Source organism: Silurus meridionalis, chromosome 10, assembly GCF_014805685.1.
Source record: "Silurus meridionalis isolate SWU-2019-XX chromosome 10, ASM1480568v1, whole genome shotgun sequence".
Classification (NCBI taxonomy): domain Eukaryota; kingdom Metazoa; phylum Chordata; class Actinopteri; order Siluriformes; family Siluridae; genus Silurus; species Silurus meridionalis.
The window spans coordinates 16,118,153-16,136,303 of record NC_060893.1 but is presented as its reverse complement, the minus strand read 5'-3'; the positions used below and the strand labels follow the sequence as shown (position 1 = coordinate 16,136,303).

The 18,151-nt window shown below is 36.5% G+C and overlaps 1 protein-coding gene across 1 annotated transcript in view; it reads right to left on the bottom strand.

Moving 5' to 3' along the window:
- Positions 1–18,151, bottom strand: part of LOC124392201 (dedicator of cytokinesis protein 2) — a 119,006-nt gene that overhangs the window by 95,399 nt on the left and 5,456 nt on the right. Inside the window, exons 2-21 of the mRNA XM_046858960.1 lie at positions 17,908–17,991; positions 16,621–16,661; positions 16,452–16,507; positions 16,155–16,251; positions 15,837–15,985; positions 13,663–13,798; positions 13,237–13,394; positions 12,845–12,926; positions 12,572–12,704; positions 11,120–11,195; positions 10,858–10,934; positions 9,037–9,287; positions 8,319–8,417; positions 6,984–7,056; positions 6,361–6,464; positions 4,654–4,840; positions 3,463–3,560; positions 3,290–3,379; positions 2,966–3,066; positions 853–987 (exon numbers count right to left, since the gene is read on the bottom strand). Coding sequence (XP_046714916.1) covers positions 853–987; positions 2,966–3,066; positions 3,290–3,379; positions 3,463–3,560; positions 4,654–4,840; positions 6,361–6,464; positions 6,984–7,056; positions 8,319–8,417; positions 9,037–9,287; positions 10,858–10,934; positions 11,120–11,195; positions 12,572–12,704; positions 12,845–12,926; positions 13,237–13,394; positions 13,663–13,798; positions 15,837–15,985; positions 16,155–16,251; positions 16,452–16,507; positions 16,621–16,661; positions 17,908–17,991 — 2,227 coding nt within the window. The remainder of the gene's footprint in view (positions 1–852; positions 988–2,965; positions 3,067–3,289; positions 3,380–3,462; positions 3,561–4,653; positions 4,841–6,360; positions 6,465–6,983; positions 7,057–8,318; positions 8,418–9,036; positions 9,288–10,857; positions 10,935–11,119; positions 11,196–12,571; positions 12,705–12,844; positions 12,927–13,236; positions 13,395–13,662; positions 13,799–15,836; positions 15,986–16,154; positions 16,252–16,451; positions 16,508–16,620; positions 16,662–17,907; positions 17,992–18,151) is intronic.

Sequence of the window (18,151 nt, the reverse complement as noted above, 5' to 3'; positions counted from 1 at the left end):
AAGGTTTATATTTTTTTTTACAAGGTTTTTTATATCTTTTACAAAAAAATGTGTCAGCCCGGCCTAGTGTCCTCAAACATACAGATTTCATAATTCCATCTTTTTTAAAAATAATCCAAACCATTCCTGAAGAGAGATACTAAATGATTGGAGAAGAAAAAGAGAAATGGAGGGGTAAATCACTGTGGTGATCTTGGAGGCATTCCCAGTAATCTCTCTTCATCACATCTCGCTCTCTAATTAATAGTCTTTCTAGTTCTCATATGCTGGTGAGCGCACTGAGCCACACAACAAATCCATCTTTTCTCTTCTGCCTTTTGTCACTTCAGTTTATCGCACATGCTAATTCAGACACTGGCTTCTTCATTATCAATAGGATAGCCTCACACACAATCAAATATGTATGCATACAGACACACACACACATACATAAACACACACACACACAACCACATCACATCTTTTATAATTAGAGTGCATTTAGCTGTTGTCAAGCCATCAATAGTTATCAGCCACATTAATGCAGCAGTCAGCTTCTTAAGTGTCACTATAAGAAACTATTCAAACACACACACAAACACACACACACACACACACACACACACACACACACACACACACACACACACACACACACACAAGCATTCAACTGAGAAGCAGAGACAAACTCTAAACATTTGCATGAACACACAAACACATGCTCACTCAACATAAAAATTGCAATACAACATTGACACATTTTTTGAGGTGATGAATATCAGAGAAAAATAATAATTTAGTTCAGCTTGAACATAATGGTGTGCACAATGTGCAAGGCATTGACAGTGCACACACACACACACACTCACTCACTGGGAATAGAGCATGCGGGAGCGAACGATGAATTTGAAGATGTACTCAAGGGCTTTCAATGTGCGGAGAATGGGCTCACACGCTTCTCCGCGACTAGACACGTCTAAATACGTCTTCAACACTGACATCAACTTCCTAAAGAAGAAAGAGAACACAAAAGTCTTTAACATAGACATCACTTTTACTCATAGCTTGCATATTCTTTTATTAATATAATTGCATAATGAATCAATTAAAAGTGTTATTTTTCTATTTTTGTTAATCTTTAATAACTCTGATGTTGCTTACTAGTTTGATAAATAATCTAAATCCACAGCGCTGCTGAATTCCCTAATACACCTGGACAGATGGTGTTCATGTAATTTCTATGTTCAAAGTCTTTTCTGAAGTTTTAAGGAAACTATTTGCAAGCAATGCATCCCTGTCCAAACTGCAATAAAGATTTTGGAGTGGGCGAACTGTAACCCTGTAACCAAATTTTTCATGCCATTTGGCATTTGAAAGAAATTCAACCCAAATGGAAACTTACCACCTTTAATGCTTATTTGACATTTGAATTGCATTCAGGGCAATAATACTTATTTTCCCACCTGTATTTTCTCTTTAATACCATGCCTGAAGTATGGGCTTATCTCAGTTCTTTTGTGGTGGTGACCGCTTTTGGGGTGAGTTGACTGCTACTTTTTAGGTGTAAAAAGGTAAATGTAAGCAGGCACTGGGAAAACACAAACTGCAGCTGGTAGAACCTGCATTGCAATTGGATTTTTAGTGAATTTTGTTGATTGTATGAAAATATGAAATGGAACTACAGTATAAACATTAAATATACTAAAACATATTACATTCCTACTGCTTATGTAGTTTTAATTATAACTTAAAGGAATTTATGTCCCCCATTTCCCAGAAGAGTAGCTATACTATATTAACTGTTGTTTTTTTTTTGTTTTTTGTTTAACATTTGTTTTAGTCTGAATTGTTTTTATAATTCCACAGGCTTGTCCATGTAGATCACAAAACGACTTACATTGTACAATATAATTTATAAACATGAAAAAAATTAATTATGTAGCGGTGTAACATTATGAGGGCCGCAATATCCACCATTAATGTACGTCTAAAAATAAAATTATTCTTGAATTTATGTTCAAGTTTAACTTTAAATACAAACTTAATTTACAAAGTCACTCACTCAAAAATGAGATTGCATGCTGTAATGCAAAAATGCCCTTCAAACCAGTTTATGAGATTTGGAGGCTATTATAAGAGCACATGTGTACTAAATGTGCATGTTCAAAAAGGAAATGCAAATCTAATATTCAGGTGTTCATAAACGTTTGTCCATATAATGCAAGTGGAAAAATATTATAAATTGGATTTAAATCAAATTATTAATTTATAACCAAAGCATACAGCCACATGCAGCTACAAAAAAGCACACAGAAAGACAACTACATAGCAGCACAGAAACATAGGAGTTCATAGGCTTTTCATTAAATCATATTCTTTCTGCTTTCACCGTTAAAGCTCACAGTAGCAACAGGCTGAGAAAGTCAGTCCAGACTTCTCTATCCCTGAACACCAGTTTCATTTCCTCCTGGGAGACATTCCCAGCCCATCTGTGAGACATAGTTTAATTTCTACAGCAGGACTTGGACTTCTCTGTCCAGTAGGAATGCTTATAAATTATCTGAACCAATCTGACTGCTCACCTTCACTTCCATGACACTATTCACAGTCCTATGATATCAGGTGAGAATTATGAGGTAGAATAATCAGTAAACCAAATCGAGTTCCAGTTTTCTCCACAGAGTTGCATAGCAGCTGTAACACTGCTGTCTCTGACCCAATCAGTCTCACCTTCAGAGCATGTACTATACACTAAATCACAAAAAACTAAGCTTTATTACAGGATAGCAAGCATTATAAAGGCACAAGAAAAGCAGCAAAAAAGAAAGGGCATTTTTTGAACATTAAAGCAAGCATGCTGAAGGTGAAGGGAGTGCTTACACCAGCATACTTTAACTGTATTAGATCAGCAGTGTGTGCATGTGTGTGTGTGTGTGTGTGTGTGTGTGTGTGTGTGTGTGTGTGTGTGCGTGTGCTTTTGACTTACTTGTAAGCCAGCGTGGCACTGAAGTGCTGTTTAATATAAGCCTCCAGCACTGTGTTAAAATGCTGAAACTTTCTGTCTGCAATCAGGCCTATGATGTAGATCTGACAGGTGACATGACAGAGAAAGAATGAGAGAGGGAGAGCGAGAGAGGGAAAGAGAGATGGGGCAAAATTAGAGAGTTGTGGGTAGACGTGTCAAACTATAACTATACTGTATATAGGAAGAGAAGCAAAAACAATTAATATGATCTGATATGTGTGTGTGTGTGTGTGTGTGTGTGTGTGTGTGTGTGTGTGTGTGTATACATGTGCATGTGTTCCTTACCAGGGCATCAAAAACAAGTATGTCATAGTCATCAGTCTGAGAGTGCTCCATCATGATGTTAAACAGAGCATCAAGTGTGTCCTGCAAAAACTGCTCACACACAAACACAAGGTTAATTAACCAAAAAAACGCAAACCACATCTGAACACAATACATAACGCACTTAAACACACCTTGACGACTTCCTCGCCATCGATGAGTTTAAGATCCTGTAGGTTTTCTTTGAGCAGCTCAGGCCGAGTCCTCCATTTGAGCAGACCCAACAAACCCACTGCCAAGCACAAACACACACTTACTGTCATTTGTTCAGCTCTAATCAGCACTTTTTCCCTAAAATGTACATCCTTGCAATAAAAATCTGTTCCAGGTGACACTATTATAAATGTGTGTATTTGCATGTTTTTCCTAAAGGGCTTTGTCGCAGCAGGGAGGCGTGATTGATGCTTCCCAGAGAATCGTTAATGTGATTAAGTGGTTTTTGGGTTTTGTTTTTCTGTAGAACAGCTGTCATTAAACATGTGTCTGTGTGTGTGATCAGTATCACTGGTCCTCAAGTATGATCATGCAGCCATTTAGATTTTATATCTTGCTCATTCATCTATTCCAAATTTGTGTTACTTCTATTTATTAATAATGTGATATTGGTCCATAAACACAATGATTTTCTAGTTACTGTAGATATGTTAGCTAGCATTTGAGAATTAGCTAGTGGTTCATTACTAATTCATCCATTTCATCAATTTAACAAACAATTTAGCAGTTAGCTTTGTTATTAAGCTTGCTACTAGCCTTAGTATGAACATGGTTAGCCTAATATTTACTAGTCAATTAGAAAACTATAATGGATGCTAGGCATCCTAAAGGAGCATCAACAACACTACAGCAATGACAAGTCAGTGGTAGCAGCTGGCTTGATGTCAGTCTGCTTTGAAGCAAGTTAATCCTACAGCTAATATGCTCAAGAAGAGTCAGTTATTCTAGAGTTAATGCATAAGGTTTCTTCTTGTTTGTTTGTTAAATGCACCTTACATGAACACATGTTACTAATGAAGATGTATAATACCTGGCAAATGTACTTTGTAGCATCACTATTAACATTAAAACTGAAACATCATATTAAACTTCATAGTCTCTATAAGCGTAATATTAATTAGTAATAAAAGCCCAGAGGCTGCCATGCTCAGACAAGGTTAAGGACATGCATGTTGTAAAAAAAAAACGAATTGTCCAGAAGAATTCGCTAGAGAAATGAAAGATTAAGTGGTTTTCACATTGAGACAAACACCTGATTTGTTCCTTTGCCACCCAGTCACAATATTTTCTCACACAAACACACACACACACACACACACACACACACACACCGTTCTGTGTGAGCTTAGTTGAGCAGACAAGGGTAGCGATGGTGAAGCTGTCTCTTGAGCTGACCGACAGGCTGCCCGCAGTGCTGTTATTTCTCATCAGCGTCCCCCCTTTGTGGGTGTCAGTGTGTGTGCGCTCAGATGGTAAACACAGGTATGAGCTCACATCCTCCATGCGCTTGCTGTCACCCTAAACAGAAAGAACATATCCTTTTGCATACATCAAACACACATATGACAAATTCACACAAATCATGCACACATGTCCTGTTTGTATTAAGTGTATAATCACAGCTTATCAGCTCAACATACATAAGGAGTATTAAATCCTCTCCTCTGCATATCTTTTAATGCTGAGGGTCTATAAAATTGTAGGTTCAAGTATTTATTTTATCCAAGTGAGAGCCACATCTGCTAGTCATTAACATCAAGTGGAATCAGGTGTGGCTTGTGCTTGGGTGGCATAAAATGGGGGTTCAAAATGCTCTCATAAGCACGCTCTATGACCGCAATTAGAAATGCAAGTGCACCAATTAAAAATATCCAAGACACATTGCGGTATGTCAATCCTGGGTTATTGAAACATTTACAGATTCCTGGTTTGATCATAAGCTCAGGTTAATGCATAATTCTGCTCCTTGTGTTCATGAGCTTTCTGGTTTCTTACTAAATATGTCAGAAGAAGGCTATGATTCACTAATTTGGCTCAATTCGAAGATGTATGTGTGTGAATAGTGTCCTGCAATGGAATGTTGTCCCATTTAGGACACAAAAGGGAACGAGCAGCAAATCATTCCTATCTGTCTGAGTGATTTTGTCCAATTTATGTTTTGGTAAAGAGACTGACAAAATTACTTTGAACTTCATTCATCTCTGAATGATAAATGAGAAAAGGCACACTAGTCATTGCACAAGCATTTGAGCGAGTAATGAAACATCAAGTTTGTGACAAAGTCATGTCCCAAATGCTTGGGTTTTTAAACCCTTGAGCACTTGTGTACCATAGCTTAAAAAATTTCTTCTTGACATCACGTGCAGAAGGAGTGCAAGTGTCTTGGTCGTGATGACTCTGCATTTTATAAGCGAACAAAACTATTTCCTGACTCAACACAATTTATGGTAAAATGTCTGTCTAGTTTAATGCTGTTCTGAAGTTTATTCCAGATGTGTTGAGTGCTCCGTCTTGATGAATGTCTTTCTCCAGTCAGAGAAAACCCTAGGTATATCAAGCAAGACTGACTGAAAGGAGATATACAAATAAATGCAAATGATAAAGAATTACTTAAATAAATAAAGTTAGGCCTCTTCTTGCATTCAAAGACAGCCATCTTACAGATTTGTTAACATCACTGGTTAAGCTGTAGCAATTATGATTTATGACCTATTTTGTCTGGTGATATATGAAACTGCTCCCTCAGCTAAAGAATGAATCAGACCAAACAGAAAGAAATATCACAGGAGAGAAAGGCAATTCAATGAAAGGGAAAGAATACAGGGTGTGAAAAATGAATTAGCCATTGGAAGTGTTTACTTTTGTTTCAGACCCACTTTATCTAGGTGAAATTTGACCTGTAGTTCAGTATTGTAAGTCAGTAAAAAAGAAGTGGACAGGACTACTGTCTGTTTGGACTTCACAGAAAACATTACATTTAAAAAGATTTAAGTCTAAACAACTGGCCGACACCTTTTGTATAGTTGCATATGTCTGACCTTAAAGACCACTAGATCATGTGGTCCATCCTTCATCACTGTACCATCTTCCTTCATTAGCCGCACAAAGGCCATGGCAAAGTTCTTCTCACTCTTGTCCTTTGCTAGAGAGAAAAAGTTAATGTACAAAATATGCATGTTATTGACAAATTCTATACATTGTCTGGTTCCTTTTTATTGTGTATAACAACTACAAAATATTGTATACACAGCATATATACTATAAGCTATCTGCTCCAGTAAAGCACGTTCTGCTGCTATGGATGCTCCCATATGGATACATCAAGTGAAAAACACACTTCCAACAAAAGGTCTCAACTTGACTTTTTGTCAGTCTCAACATGCTTTTCAAATGAAGATATGTTTGAGAACTATATAAATAAAACATTATAAAGCTAAATAAAGACAGACGACATGCCAGACTATATTCCTCCTTCACATAAAAAAGCTCCTATAAAGGGCGTTATGATCAAGTGAAATGAAGAAGTGAGCAACTTCTGCAAGTGAAACTTGTGCACAATGGGGTATTGTGAGGATGTCATGGTGAATTATATTGTGTAAAAAAATGACTAAATCGAAGTAAAGATAAAGAGAGAGTAGAAAATCCAGAAAGCAGCACTCACACTCTTGAGAAGAGCGATGACGGAACATGAAGCGCAAGTGAATCCTCTGCATTTCCTCCAAAGGGATCGCCACCTACAGGAAGCACAGGAAGACAAAACATCTTATTTTCCACATGGGCCATTAACTACTGGTATGCATGTGTTTCAAATGGCCACTGGCCATTTTTGATTTGTTTTCACTCACGCTCTGACTGACTGAAATGATAGAACTGAGTATCAGTCTGCAGCTTGCATGCATCATTTATCATATATCAAGTTTTAACAAGAGTTGAATTCACAAAATGAGTTGCCGTATGAATGTCGCTACAGTGCTTAGTGTGTGATACAATTTTTATGAAGCTATCTGTGCAACTAACTATGAAGGTCTTTTATAATTTATACTTGGACTGCACATTTAAATTTTTTATCATGCTTATAATTACTTGTGACCTCAAACAATTACATAACTATAAAAACTTGTTCAGCTTGGCAAAAATGTGCAAACATTATATATTACAGTATACACTGTAAACATTAATGAAGCATTCCAACCTTGTCATTAATACAGTCAACAACCTTTACCAGCTACACCAACCAGAGGTCTCAAAACTCCAAGTCACACCAAAAAGCCAAAATTACATATGGCACAATCTGATAATACAATATAATATAATATAATATAATATAATATAATATAATATAATGTAATATAATGTAATATAATATAATGTAATATAATATAATATAAACACACCCCAACAGTTGGTCTGTGAGAATATTTTCAAAATCTATTTGTGGTAGCATTTAAAAAATCTACTTGGTTTATGTAAATAAAGTATTATTTTTATAACAATTTGACCATGGTGGTCAAAAGGTTTAAGAAACCTGTGCTACACAACCTTGGGACAGCCATTGTGGTTGCCACATGTCACAAGGTTGTGTAGAACGTTTCTTCAACCTTTTATCACAGGTTTCTCCAACCACCAACTGGTGAGGTGTGTGTGTGTGTGTGTGTGTGTGTGTGTGTGTGTGTGTGTGTGTGTGTGTGTGTGTGTGTGTGTGTGTGTGTGTGTGTGTGTGTGTATGTATGTGTGTGTGTATGTATGTCTGTATGTATGTATGTATATATATATATATAAATATATATTTACAACTTGCTGAATATATATAATGCAGTAAAAAATGTATGGATATTTAAAGGACATGACCATGACTTGCATGACAGCATTAAGTAAAGTAATAAAGTAAATTGTCATTTTAATGTGTGTGTGTGTGTGTGTGTGTGTGTGTGTGTGTGTGTGTGTGTGTGTGTGTGTGTGTGTGTGTGTGTGTGTAGTGGTGTCGTAAAAATCCAACCTTAAAAGTTTCCATCCAGCGTGGTTGTTTCATCTGGTAGTAGATAACAGATCTGTATTCAGATACTGGTTTATCTCCTGCTCCTAAACAAATAGCATTCTGGAGAAATAAAACAAGTTTTTCAGTTTTCTAGACTCTGAATAACACACTTTTCTTGATTAATTTATTGTATCTATAAAGTTATATCTTACTTATATCAAGTAAGTAAAAAAACTTACTTGAAACCGCATTTAGCGTTTTTACTTCCATTTCAAGACATTGCCACTTAAAATTTATCTATAGTATATATTAAGTGTATAAAATGTGATGAATTAGAATGTGTATTTATTAATATCTCGCTTTGTCTACTGCATCACTTTATATCATTGTTCTGTTGGATAAAATACCGATGCATTAGAGCTGTACTTGTGCATTTACATGTCTCATTACATGTCTCATTACATATTCACACAATTACACACATTTTTATTGACTATTAAAGAAACTTGGAAATTAAAATAGTTACATAATGTTTAAGGTTAAATTTCAAGCCAAGCACAAACCTAAATAATGAGAAGATAAAAATAAGGAGAATTGCACCAATCATCTTAGATACAGTACCTATGCAAGAACTATATAGCAAGAGGTCATCAACAATGTCTCAGTGCATCTGGTATGTAATGACAATTTAATATTTGATCTTATTTTAGATCAGAAGTCAAAGGTGACACCCACTTACCGGCACCACCTTGCCCTCCTCATCACACACAAGCATGATGACCTCTACGTTCTTCTGTGTAGTTTTGTTGTACTTGTCAAAGTCACCCGAGTGCAGAGTGAGGTAGATATCATTGCGGATGTCTCCTGGCATGATGATCTCTGGAAAGCCCAGCTTGCGGGCCACAACAGTGCTCCGGTCCACAAGGTGGGGATATTCCTTACGAATCTGAACAATATCGCCAACCAGAGCCTTCATCGTCACCCACAGTCCTACAGGACAAAAATGTAAAAAACTCAAATGAATTGGTGCAAAATATGACAGTAAATTGTCTAAATGCATAATTGTGGAGCACTCTAACAACTTGCTTGGATGCAGCACTGTTTCTCTGCATAGACAAACTACTATAGGTGGTTAATTAGGACGCAATCAGCCGGAGGCGCCAGTGAGCACCCCCTGCCCCACCGCCGCCCTTGTCCCCGCTCAAATATGCAAACGTCAAATTTGTTATACATTCTTGTAGTTGTTTACCAGTTACTTCCCTTGAACATGGATGTGCATAGTTATTTTTATTAAAAACTGCAAACTGTGCATTGTTGTATAATTCTTAATAGCTGATAACAAAATATTGTTGTGTTAAAGTAATTTTGTTTTTTGCATTTAAATTATTTGCCTGTTTATCTGTTAAAGTTTAATATACAGTATATGTTTACATACTTAAATTCAAGCAATGATTATTAAATGTGTTTTTTTTTTTTTATGGAAGGTTGCGAATGATTTGTATGATGTAGGGGTGGAGCATTATGGTGGGAGAGCAGAGCCAATTGGGGAGGGGGGCATAGGAATCTTGCGTAGGGTATCAAAAATTCTAGAAACCGCTCTGCTTAGATGCTACATTTCCAAGAACTAGCTTAGTGAAAAATCCAATTTACTCAATTTTCTACTTCCACTGAATTAACTTAATGAGCCCAGACATGAGTAAATTCAATATTTTTCACTTTTTTCTGCTAGAACTATGAGTCTGATGTACTAAAAGTCTATTTTACCCCAAATTTCCACACACTCCCTTTAAACAGCATATTTTAGCGTTCTAATTTTAATATCCGCTAAAGGGACTGGAATCACTCAGTGTTTAGCAAATCTTTTTCATGTTTATACATAGAGTAAATAATTCTGTGCGACATTATGATTTGGAGACTTTCTATTTACTATAAAAGTTTTGCTGATGTACACAACTATTCTTTATATGAAATATTAATTATGTAGCTCCAGTGCAATCTATAAAATGACAAATATAACACATCAAACATCAGACTTTGTTGATCAACTATACTTGTGGTTAAGTGGAAAGTTTCTGAATTTCTCTGTTAAACAACAGCAGGACCTGACATTCCTTGCGGAACACAGGGACCTCATTTTTAAGCAGATGTGGTACCAAAACCATTAAGATTTCTAACAAGCAAGAGGGATTTTGTTCGATTCCAAACTGAAGTTGTAAGAGTTATGACCAATAACCCCTGATCCTAATCAAAAGTTTCATATTTCTGCTCGCATTAGATCCACAAGGACAAACTACTCTCATGTCACTCGATATAAAGTGTATATCTCTGATGTGCAACTATTTTTGCTTTCTGGATTCCCTGACTCCCCACACTGTCCTCAACTCACTGGTGTTAATGAAAGCTATAAACCTCAGCTCTTGAGTCTCTGAGGTAGATCATTATAAGACCTTTTGCAGTTTGGAGGATTGCATTTTAGAGGCAGTGCAGTAATAAACCTGTAGCAAAAGAGAAATAATACCATTTAACACCTTGCACTTTAAAGCAGGGACCAAAGCCTTACCCTGTCCTCCACTGTCTCCTCTGGATGTGGTCACTTTGGTTAGAAGAGTGTGAAGAAAGTCATTCTCAGCCAGGACCCTACACACACAAACATTCAGAGGAAAAGACGACAAGACAAGTCAGTCCGCAAGATAAATGACGGCAGGTTAAATAGGTGGCAAGCAGTGAAGAGTGAAAGATAAACGATGTGGAAGATAAGAGTCTAAGAAATGAGAAAATTTCAAATGAGGCAAGAGAGTGGAACAAGAGAATCAATAACTTACGGCTGAAACGGAATAAAATACTGCTTTTCTTCATCACACTCTGTCTTTCCTTTGATGATGTCACTGATGTCCATCACTGTGTAGGATACGACAGAGACAAATTGCTTCATACTCCAGCAGTAACTTTACAGAGAGCCAAAGATCCACTTTTTTGACTTTATATCAGGGATAATATATAAGGTAGGTCAAATATGTTCATTTATATGTCAGGGTCAGTGATTGAACGATTAAAAAAATAAACTAATATAAATATGATATGAAGATATGAATGAAATTCATATAAAAATCTGTATGAATTTTTTATAGATGGTTGAATTATTTATTCAAATTATAATTGCATATGTGTAGGGCTTTTCCAAAAAAATGAAATAACGAGTCATGGAGCATTATAATATGGTGTGACTGAACTGATGTGAATCACCCAGACTGTCCTAGAGCAGTGATTCACAGTCACTACTGTGTAAAGGATGATCTGTCAGAATTGGTGGGAAATTTGCACGCATATGCGATTCGCCAGCTCATATACATCAAATTTCTTCACCAACAGCAGGCATGAAAGCAATCTGACAAGACAGTGGCAGGCAGCCAATCAAGGGGATGCGATAGATACATTGATAGAGAGTTAGAAAAGAGAGAGAGAGAGAGAGAGAGAGAGAGAGAGAGAGAGAGAGACAAAACAAGAGTTGGAGCCAATAAGAGAATAAGAAACAGGCATGGGGAATGTTTGGCTGAGTAAGTAAAACCATGTGAACACTGCACAATTTAATTCTAAATTTTCCAGTCTTTTACTAATTTTGGTACTTAGTGTCCAACATCTCCTAGCTTAGCCACTATTTGAGAGCTTTTTGTACTTGCTACTAGTTGCAGGGGGATCAAAACTATGCGATTCATTGCTGAGAACATCAAACATTGCTCACAAGCTGAGAAACACAGCGAGCATTCAGAGAGTGGAAGAGTAGTAAATGATCAGCTTTATCTTTGCTGTGAAATACCACAGAACAGTTATTTGGTTAGGTGCTTGTGTCTTTCTTTCTGATTTTGTATTTTAGAAACTAATTGAAATGAAACAACAATAAGTGCTTAGTGTGATATCATGTTTTGACAAGCATACTAACACCAGTGTGCGTTTTGAAATGCTAGTACAGAAAGATGATAAAATACAGAAAACAATAGGAAAATGCACCTATTAGAAATTATAGTCTGTTGTGTATATTGTATTTAAGATAGTTAGCTCTAGTTAGTGGGCTCATTCATGTCTACTGGCATTAGACAGACTTTCAGATAGATGAGTCAGTACACTAGCACACTGAGACACAAGCCAGCACTGTGAGGTTACAGCAGAGCAACTAATGGTTGTGTTTGCAACAAGAGTTCAAGGTTTTCTTGACTAAATCCTGTGTCATTTTGCAGTCAATGACCCCTAAGCTATATAAACTCTCTCCTGCCTTGTACCTGCTACCCCAAATGGCCTGCGCAGTCCAAGAGTGCATTTCTTATGAGTCTCCTTCAGGTCCATACGGCCAACGCGTACAATCTGACATATGAGATAAATCTTTTCTCTGTTCAGGTCCTTGTTCCCTAAATCCTAGAGAAAGGGGGAATGTGGGGGGTCATTATTTGGGCCAGGAAGTGTATAATGATATACGTTTTTTTCTATGTTCTTTATAAGGTGCTATGAAACATTTGATCTGATATGGATGATGTTGCCCTCTAGTGTTGACTTACAGTAAAGACCACCTTCAGGTTGTTGAGCATTTCGACATCTTTGGGAAATCCTTTATCCCCCCATCTTATAAGATAGTTCTCACTAGGGAAAAAGGAAGAGCGGAGCATATATGGTAAAAAGTTAGGAGAACAATCATACCACAGATATGTAAAGAAGGTTCATGTCAACCACATAACACGAGTATACAAAAGTACAGCGTGTGGACATGAGTGAAGCTCTGGCCATTTACAATATGCCTACATACAGAAGTGTGTTAATTACATTATTCAAATTGGATAATTCAAAATATTCAGCTAGTGGGTGCACAATGACGAGGACAATAGCTGTGATGAAAATGTGCTAAGCGAGACACTGTTGTGAAGATGAGCAGATGAAGTAATCAGAAGCACACCTGATGATCATTTGTTTGAGGGGGTCATACAGTGACATGAAGAGCTCGGATTCTTCTCCAATGCGACAGACGAAATTGCGTACAAACACGTAGAGGCTGTGTGTGGGAGAGGACTGGATCCGTGCTGACACTCCAGAGTGATCCATTTGGACATTAGACTGCAATGGTGTATATGGATAAGCGTAAAGTGCAGCCATTTTCATTAAAGTCTCAGTTAATACAGTCTGGCTAAGCATTTACATTTACATTTGCGACATTTAACAGACACCCTTGTCCATCAATCACATCCTGATTGGGCTTTATACAGTTTAAGAGACTACAGTTCAAACTCATTAACATAGGCAAGTCTGCCACATTTATCTTATGGCCTGAAACGTAGTAATTGCCTCAGTGTAATACAGACAAAATGGAAGAAAGCTCTCAGACCTGCTCTTCTTTGATACGTTCGGTGATCTTCGCTGTGGCGTCCTCGTGAGCTCGGAACAAGCTAATAACACTGGCATTGTCAGGGTCCAATATATTCCCATTTACATCCCTTACTACCAGATCCAATTCCAGAATCCTGCACAAAGAGAGAGAATGAGAGAGAGTGAGAGAGAACAATTTGCAATTCACATAATGCACAAATAATAATTCACAAATTTGCAATTCACATAATGCATTCATATTTAGGTATTTCCATAATGTGCATTGACCAATTGCAAGGCTGTTGCATAAACATAACACCAATAAAAGCTTAACAAAAGGACATACAAAAACTAACATTTAAACAGGGTGTTTAACAAGCCTTACCAAAACATGGGTGAGAGTGATTAGTGAAATGTGACAGTCTTTTATATGCAAAGACTGCTGGGTAATTTAGTTTACTACCAGTTTTTATATATTCCTGACAAATACAAAGCTTTCCAGAAAGGTTTACAGGGCATCTGGTCGAAAGAAAATTTGCATTAGGACTGCAAATGCACCACATAAAGCTAGCAGATCTCAATCGTTCTAACCACAGTCATTAATGTGATCTGCTGTGTGGTGCGTTTATAACATTCATTTATTTATCCTCAGGAACTGCCTGGTCATGATAGCTGAGGATTAGACCACTCGATATTTATTTTGTAAGAAGTGGAACAAACTAAATTATAGAAAATAGACTAGAATAGGAAATCTACTAACAAAAATAATAACTGTGTTGCATCCCTATTTAAAAAAAAAAAGGTCTGTGCACTGCTAGTATTTTCAAGTGGCAGTGTTCATAATGTTTACAAAAAAAGAAAGAGGAAAAAAAAGGACACACCCACTTTAGGTTTAACTGCGAATACAGATATAGATATAAATAGTGTGTTACCTCCCCACTACATATGTGTAGTTTCACACATTAAAGCACCATGCAATCACTTGTGCTTAACCTTGCACTTACATACATACACACATACACACATTTACACATTTGTTCAGTCTGTAACATCTTAACCTCATCACTTGAACAACCTTTTAAGTGCAACACAAACAGCTTTCTGTATAAGGTTCTATCAGTTCTTATACTGCTGCAAAAGCCTGATTACTAAATCTTAATTATGAACAATACAAATTAATCGAAGGACGATTGCCCCGACCATGCTATAATGCCAAAGAAATAGAAAGAAGCAACTTCAAATAAAATATTGATGATAATTGGTTTTCTTTGAAGTGGTAAACAATTTCTTTAGATGTCTATTTTGCATATGTGTGTGTAAATGAGATGAGAAATCCTATTTTAGCCTATTAGCTAAATACACTAATATGGACATAAGTTTGTGGACACCTGACCATAAGATTAGTGTGAAATATTTAAACATCCCATTTTCATATGGCGTTATAATAACCTACACTCTTCTGGGAAGATGATCCACTACACTTTGGGATGTGCTTGTGGAGATTTGTGCTCATTCAGCCACAAAGGTGTTATTAAAGTCAGGAACTGATTTAGGGCCTAGAGTGCAGTTATCATTCCAATTCATCCCAACAGTGTTCAACAGGGTTGAGGTCAGAGCTCTATAGCAGGCCAATCAAAATGTTCCACTTCAAATCCTGTAAATCATATCCCTGCAGTTGGAACAGGAACAGATTTGGGTCTCTTAGTTCAATTGAAAGGAAAACTTAATGCTACCACGTCCAGAGATATCCTTTACAATTGTGTGACTCCAACTTTGTTCTAACAGTTTGGGAAGAACCTCAAATAGCTGGAAATCTTATTTCTTCTTTTTTTATAGTAAACCTATAAGGTAAGGTTTAGATTAATGATCTAAGGAGACTACTTACCCAATGTGACTTTCCAATAATAGATATAAAAAGCAATCCCAGCTCACTATCTAATTTGCATGCTTAGTAGCAAAACATGATAATATTACATCAACAATCATGTAAACTTTTATTTTATATAATGTGTAAACTGCTATTATTGGGTCTGAAGTTGTAATTTATGTGATTTTTTGCTAACATAAAATGTCAAAAAAAACAAAAACAAATAAAATGCAATAGAGATTGAACCAAAACACAGCGAATGAGTTTTTAACAAACAGCGTGACAGATACATGGAACACAGAAACATACTAAAAGGAATACAGTACTTGTTTCCGTAGTCAATTTTAGATGTAACTTTCTGTTTAAGCTCCTTAAACTCATCTCCTGGCAGCGTGCCAGAGAGCAGTTGCGAACGCCACTCCATCAGATCCCACATCAGTGCTTGCACCTGTCTGAAACTCTCCTTCTTATTGACCTACAGGGTATTAAAAATGACCAGTGCTCAGTCAGGAGGTAAATGTATGAGATAAAAGTAATCAGTGATAAAGAACATGGGACTACAGGGAGGAGCATTTATATAACAGAAATTCAGACATAATACACACGCCTGAAAACATACATTTAGACAGAAATTCACACAGTACCACAAACAGCTGCTTCCAGATGCTACCCCATTCCCTCAGAGTGGTGGTAACTTCCTTTACCAGGGGCATATCTGCAGAGGTCACAACCTCTTCATTTCTAAAGAACAATAAAAAGAAGTGTTTACTCCAAATGATTTCCTATTGTGTAAATTATTGCAGATTTGTATTTGTTCTGTATTTAGCGTGCATAATCGGCACAAAATGCTTTATTTCCAAAATAAGAAAAATAATTACTTTTAGTGTTAGTATAAGAAAAATTAAGTGCTGACAAATGAAAAAAAGTAAGAAGTCACTCACCCCCTTTGTTCAATGATAACTTCTTTGAGCTCAATGAAGTTTGCAGGAAAAGCACCCTGTAGTACAAGACAATCATAACACATTGTGTTAAATTGAAATGTGTTGGTGAAAAAAAAAGATACAGGATGCGAATATTTACAATTCGACAGGAACAATAACATACACTTACTTTCTTCTCTTTGTTCCGTGTCAGGTATCCCTTATACCACCCTGAAATAATACCAGATATTTTTATTGGAAAACAACTAACAGCATTTTTTTCTTTAAAAAGCATTTGATGAAGCTTTATAAAAAGGGATTCTCCTTTAAGCAGACAATGATGCCTCAATGCAAAATTTAATTCATTTAACATAATCCAACTATATTAGGCTTATATTGAACTGTGCAAAACATTTTTTGCCTAATTATATATTTTAAACAAGAATCCATCAACAAGAAATATAATGTCCAAGTCGACATTATTTAAAGGACTTTTGTTACAATTAGGATTAAACCCACATTTTGAGAGTCACAGAATTTTGATCTTCTTCCAATAGTTAATGTTTAGCCATTTCTGCACTACCATAAACACTAAATTATTAGTCAGTGCACTATTCAGACTATATGTGGTTCTTCCCAAATTGTTACAACAAATTTAGAGGCACACGATTGTATAGGATTTCTATGAATGCAGTAGCATAAAATTGTCCCTTCACTTGAACCAGGAGACACAAACCTGTTCCAGCATGATAATTCCCGCATGCATAAAGCCAGCTCCATAAAGACATGCTTTACATGCTTTAGAGTGGAAGGTCTTGAGTGGCCTGCTATAGAGCACTGACCTCATGCCTATTAAACATGGTTTGCATGAATTGCAATGCTGACTGCAACCCAGGCTTCCTTATCCTTCATCAGTGCCTGTGTGCAATTATCTAATATATAAAAAAGCATCGCTTCATATTTTATGCTTCTTTATTATAATATCATTTATATATCAAATACATCATGGAACAGTCATTGTATTTCTTGAATCTAGTTATTAATGTACATTGTAGAAAAATGCACATGGAAATAAGGTCATTTTCTATTTTAGAAGACATCATACTAAGACCAAGCCTCTTTGCTTCTCTAGTTCAGAGTAATGGCTCATTTAGCATAAGAGCCTTAAACTGTCAAGTGTTTAGCCACTTTCTTGTGTGTTAGTGGATAGTTTTATGATGCAATACATGACTGACCAAATCAGTGTTTGAAACAGAAAGCCCTAAAGCAGTGAATCTCCAGATTAAATCCATTTATTTGCTCACAGACCTTGTTGTAGTGGCTTGCAGTTTTAAAGATTTACCAATGAAAATCTTAAATGAACAATTAACAATGAATAATATCCAATCAGAAAACAATACACATAAAATATTTCAAAATAAAGGAATTTTCTTTTCAAGACTTTATATACTACGTCTCAAAGATCCCACAGTCTTACCATCACATGCCTCCTCTATTTGCACTGTTTCACCCACAGCAAGAGACAGCTGCTTCTCTGTTTTTGCTGCAAAGTTCCATTTAACTAGAGAGAGAGAGAGAGAGAGAGAGAGAGAGAGAGAGAGAGAGAGAGAGAGAGAGAGGATGATTGGAAGACAGCAAAGTAAATTGGTTTTTCAAAATGTAGAGGAAGCTGCTTCTATAAGCGGCAAATTCACACCTACTGCCACAGCCTTTGAGATGAG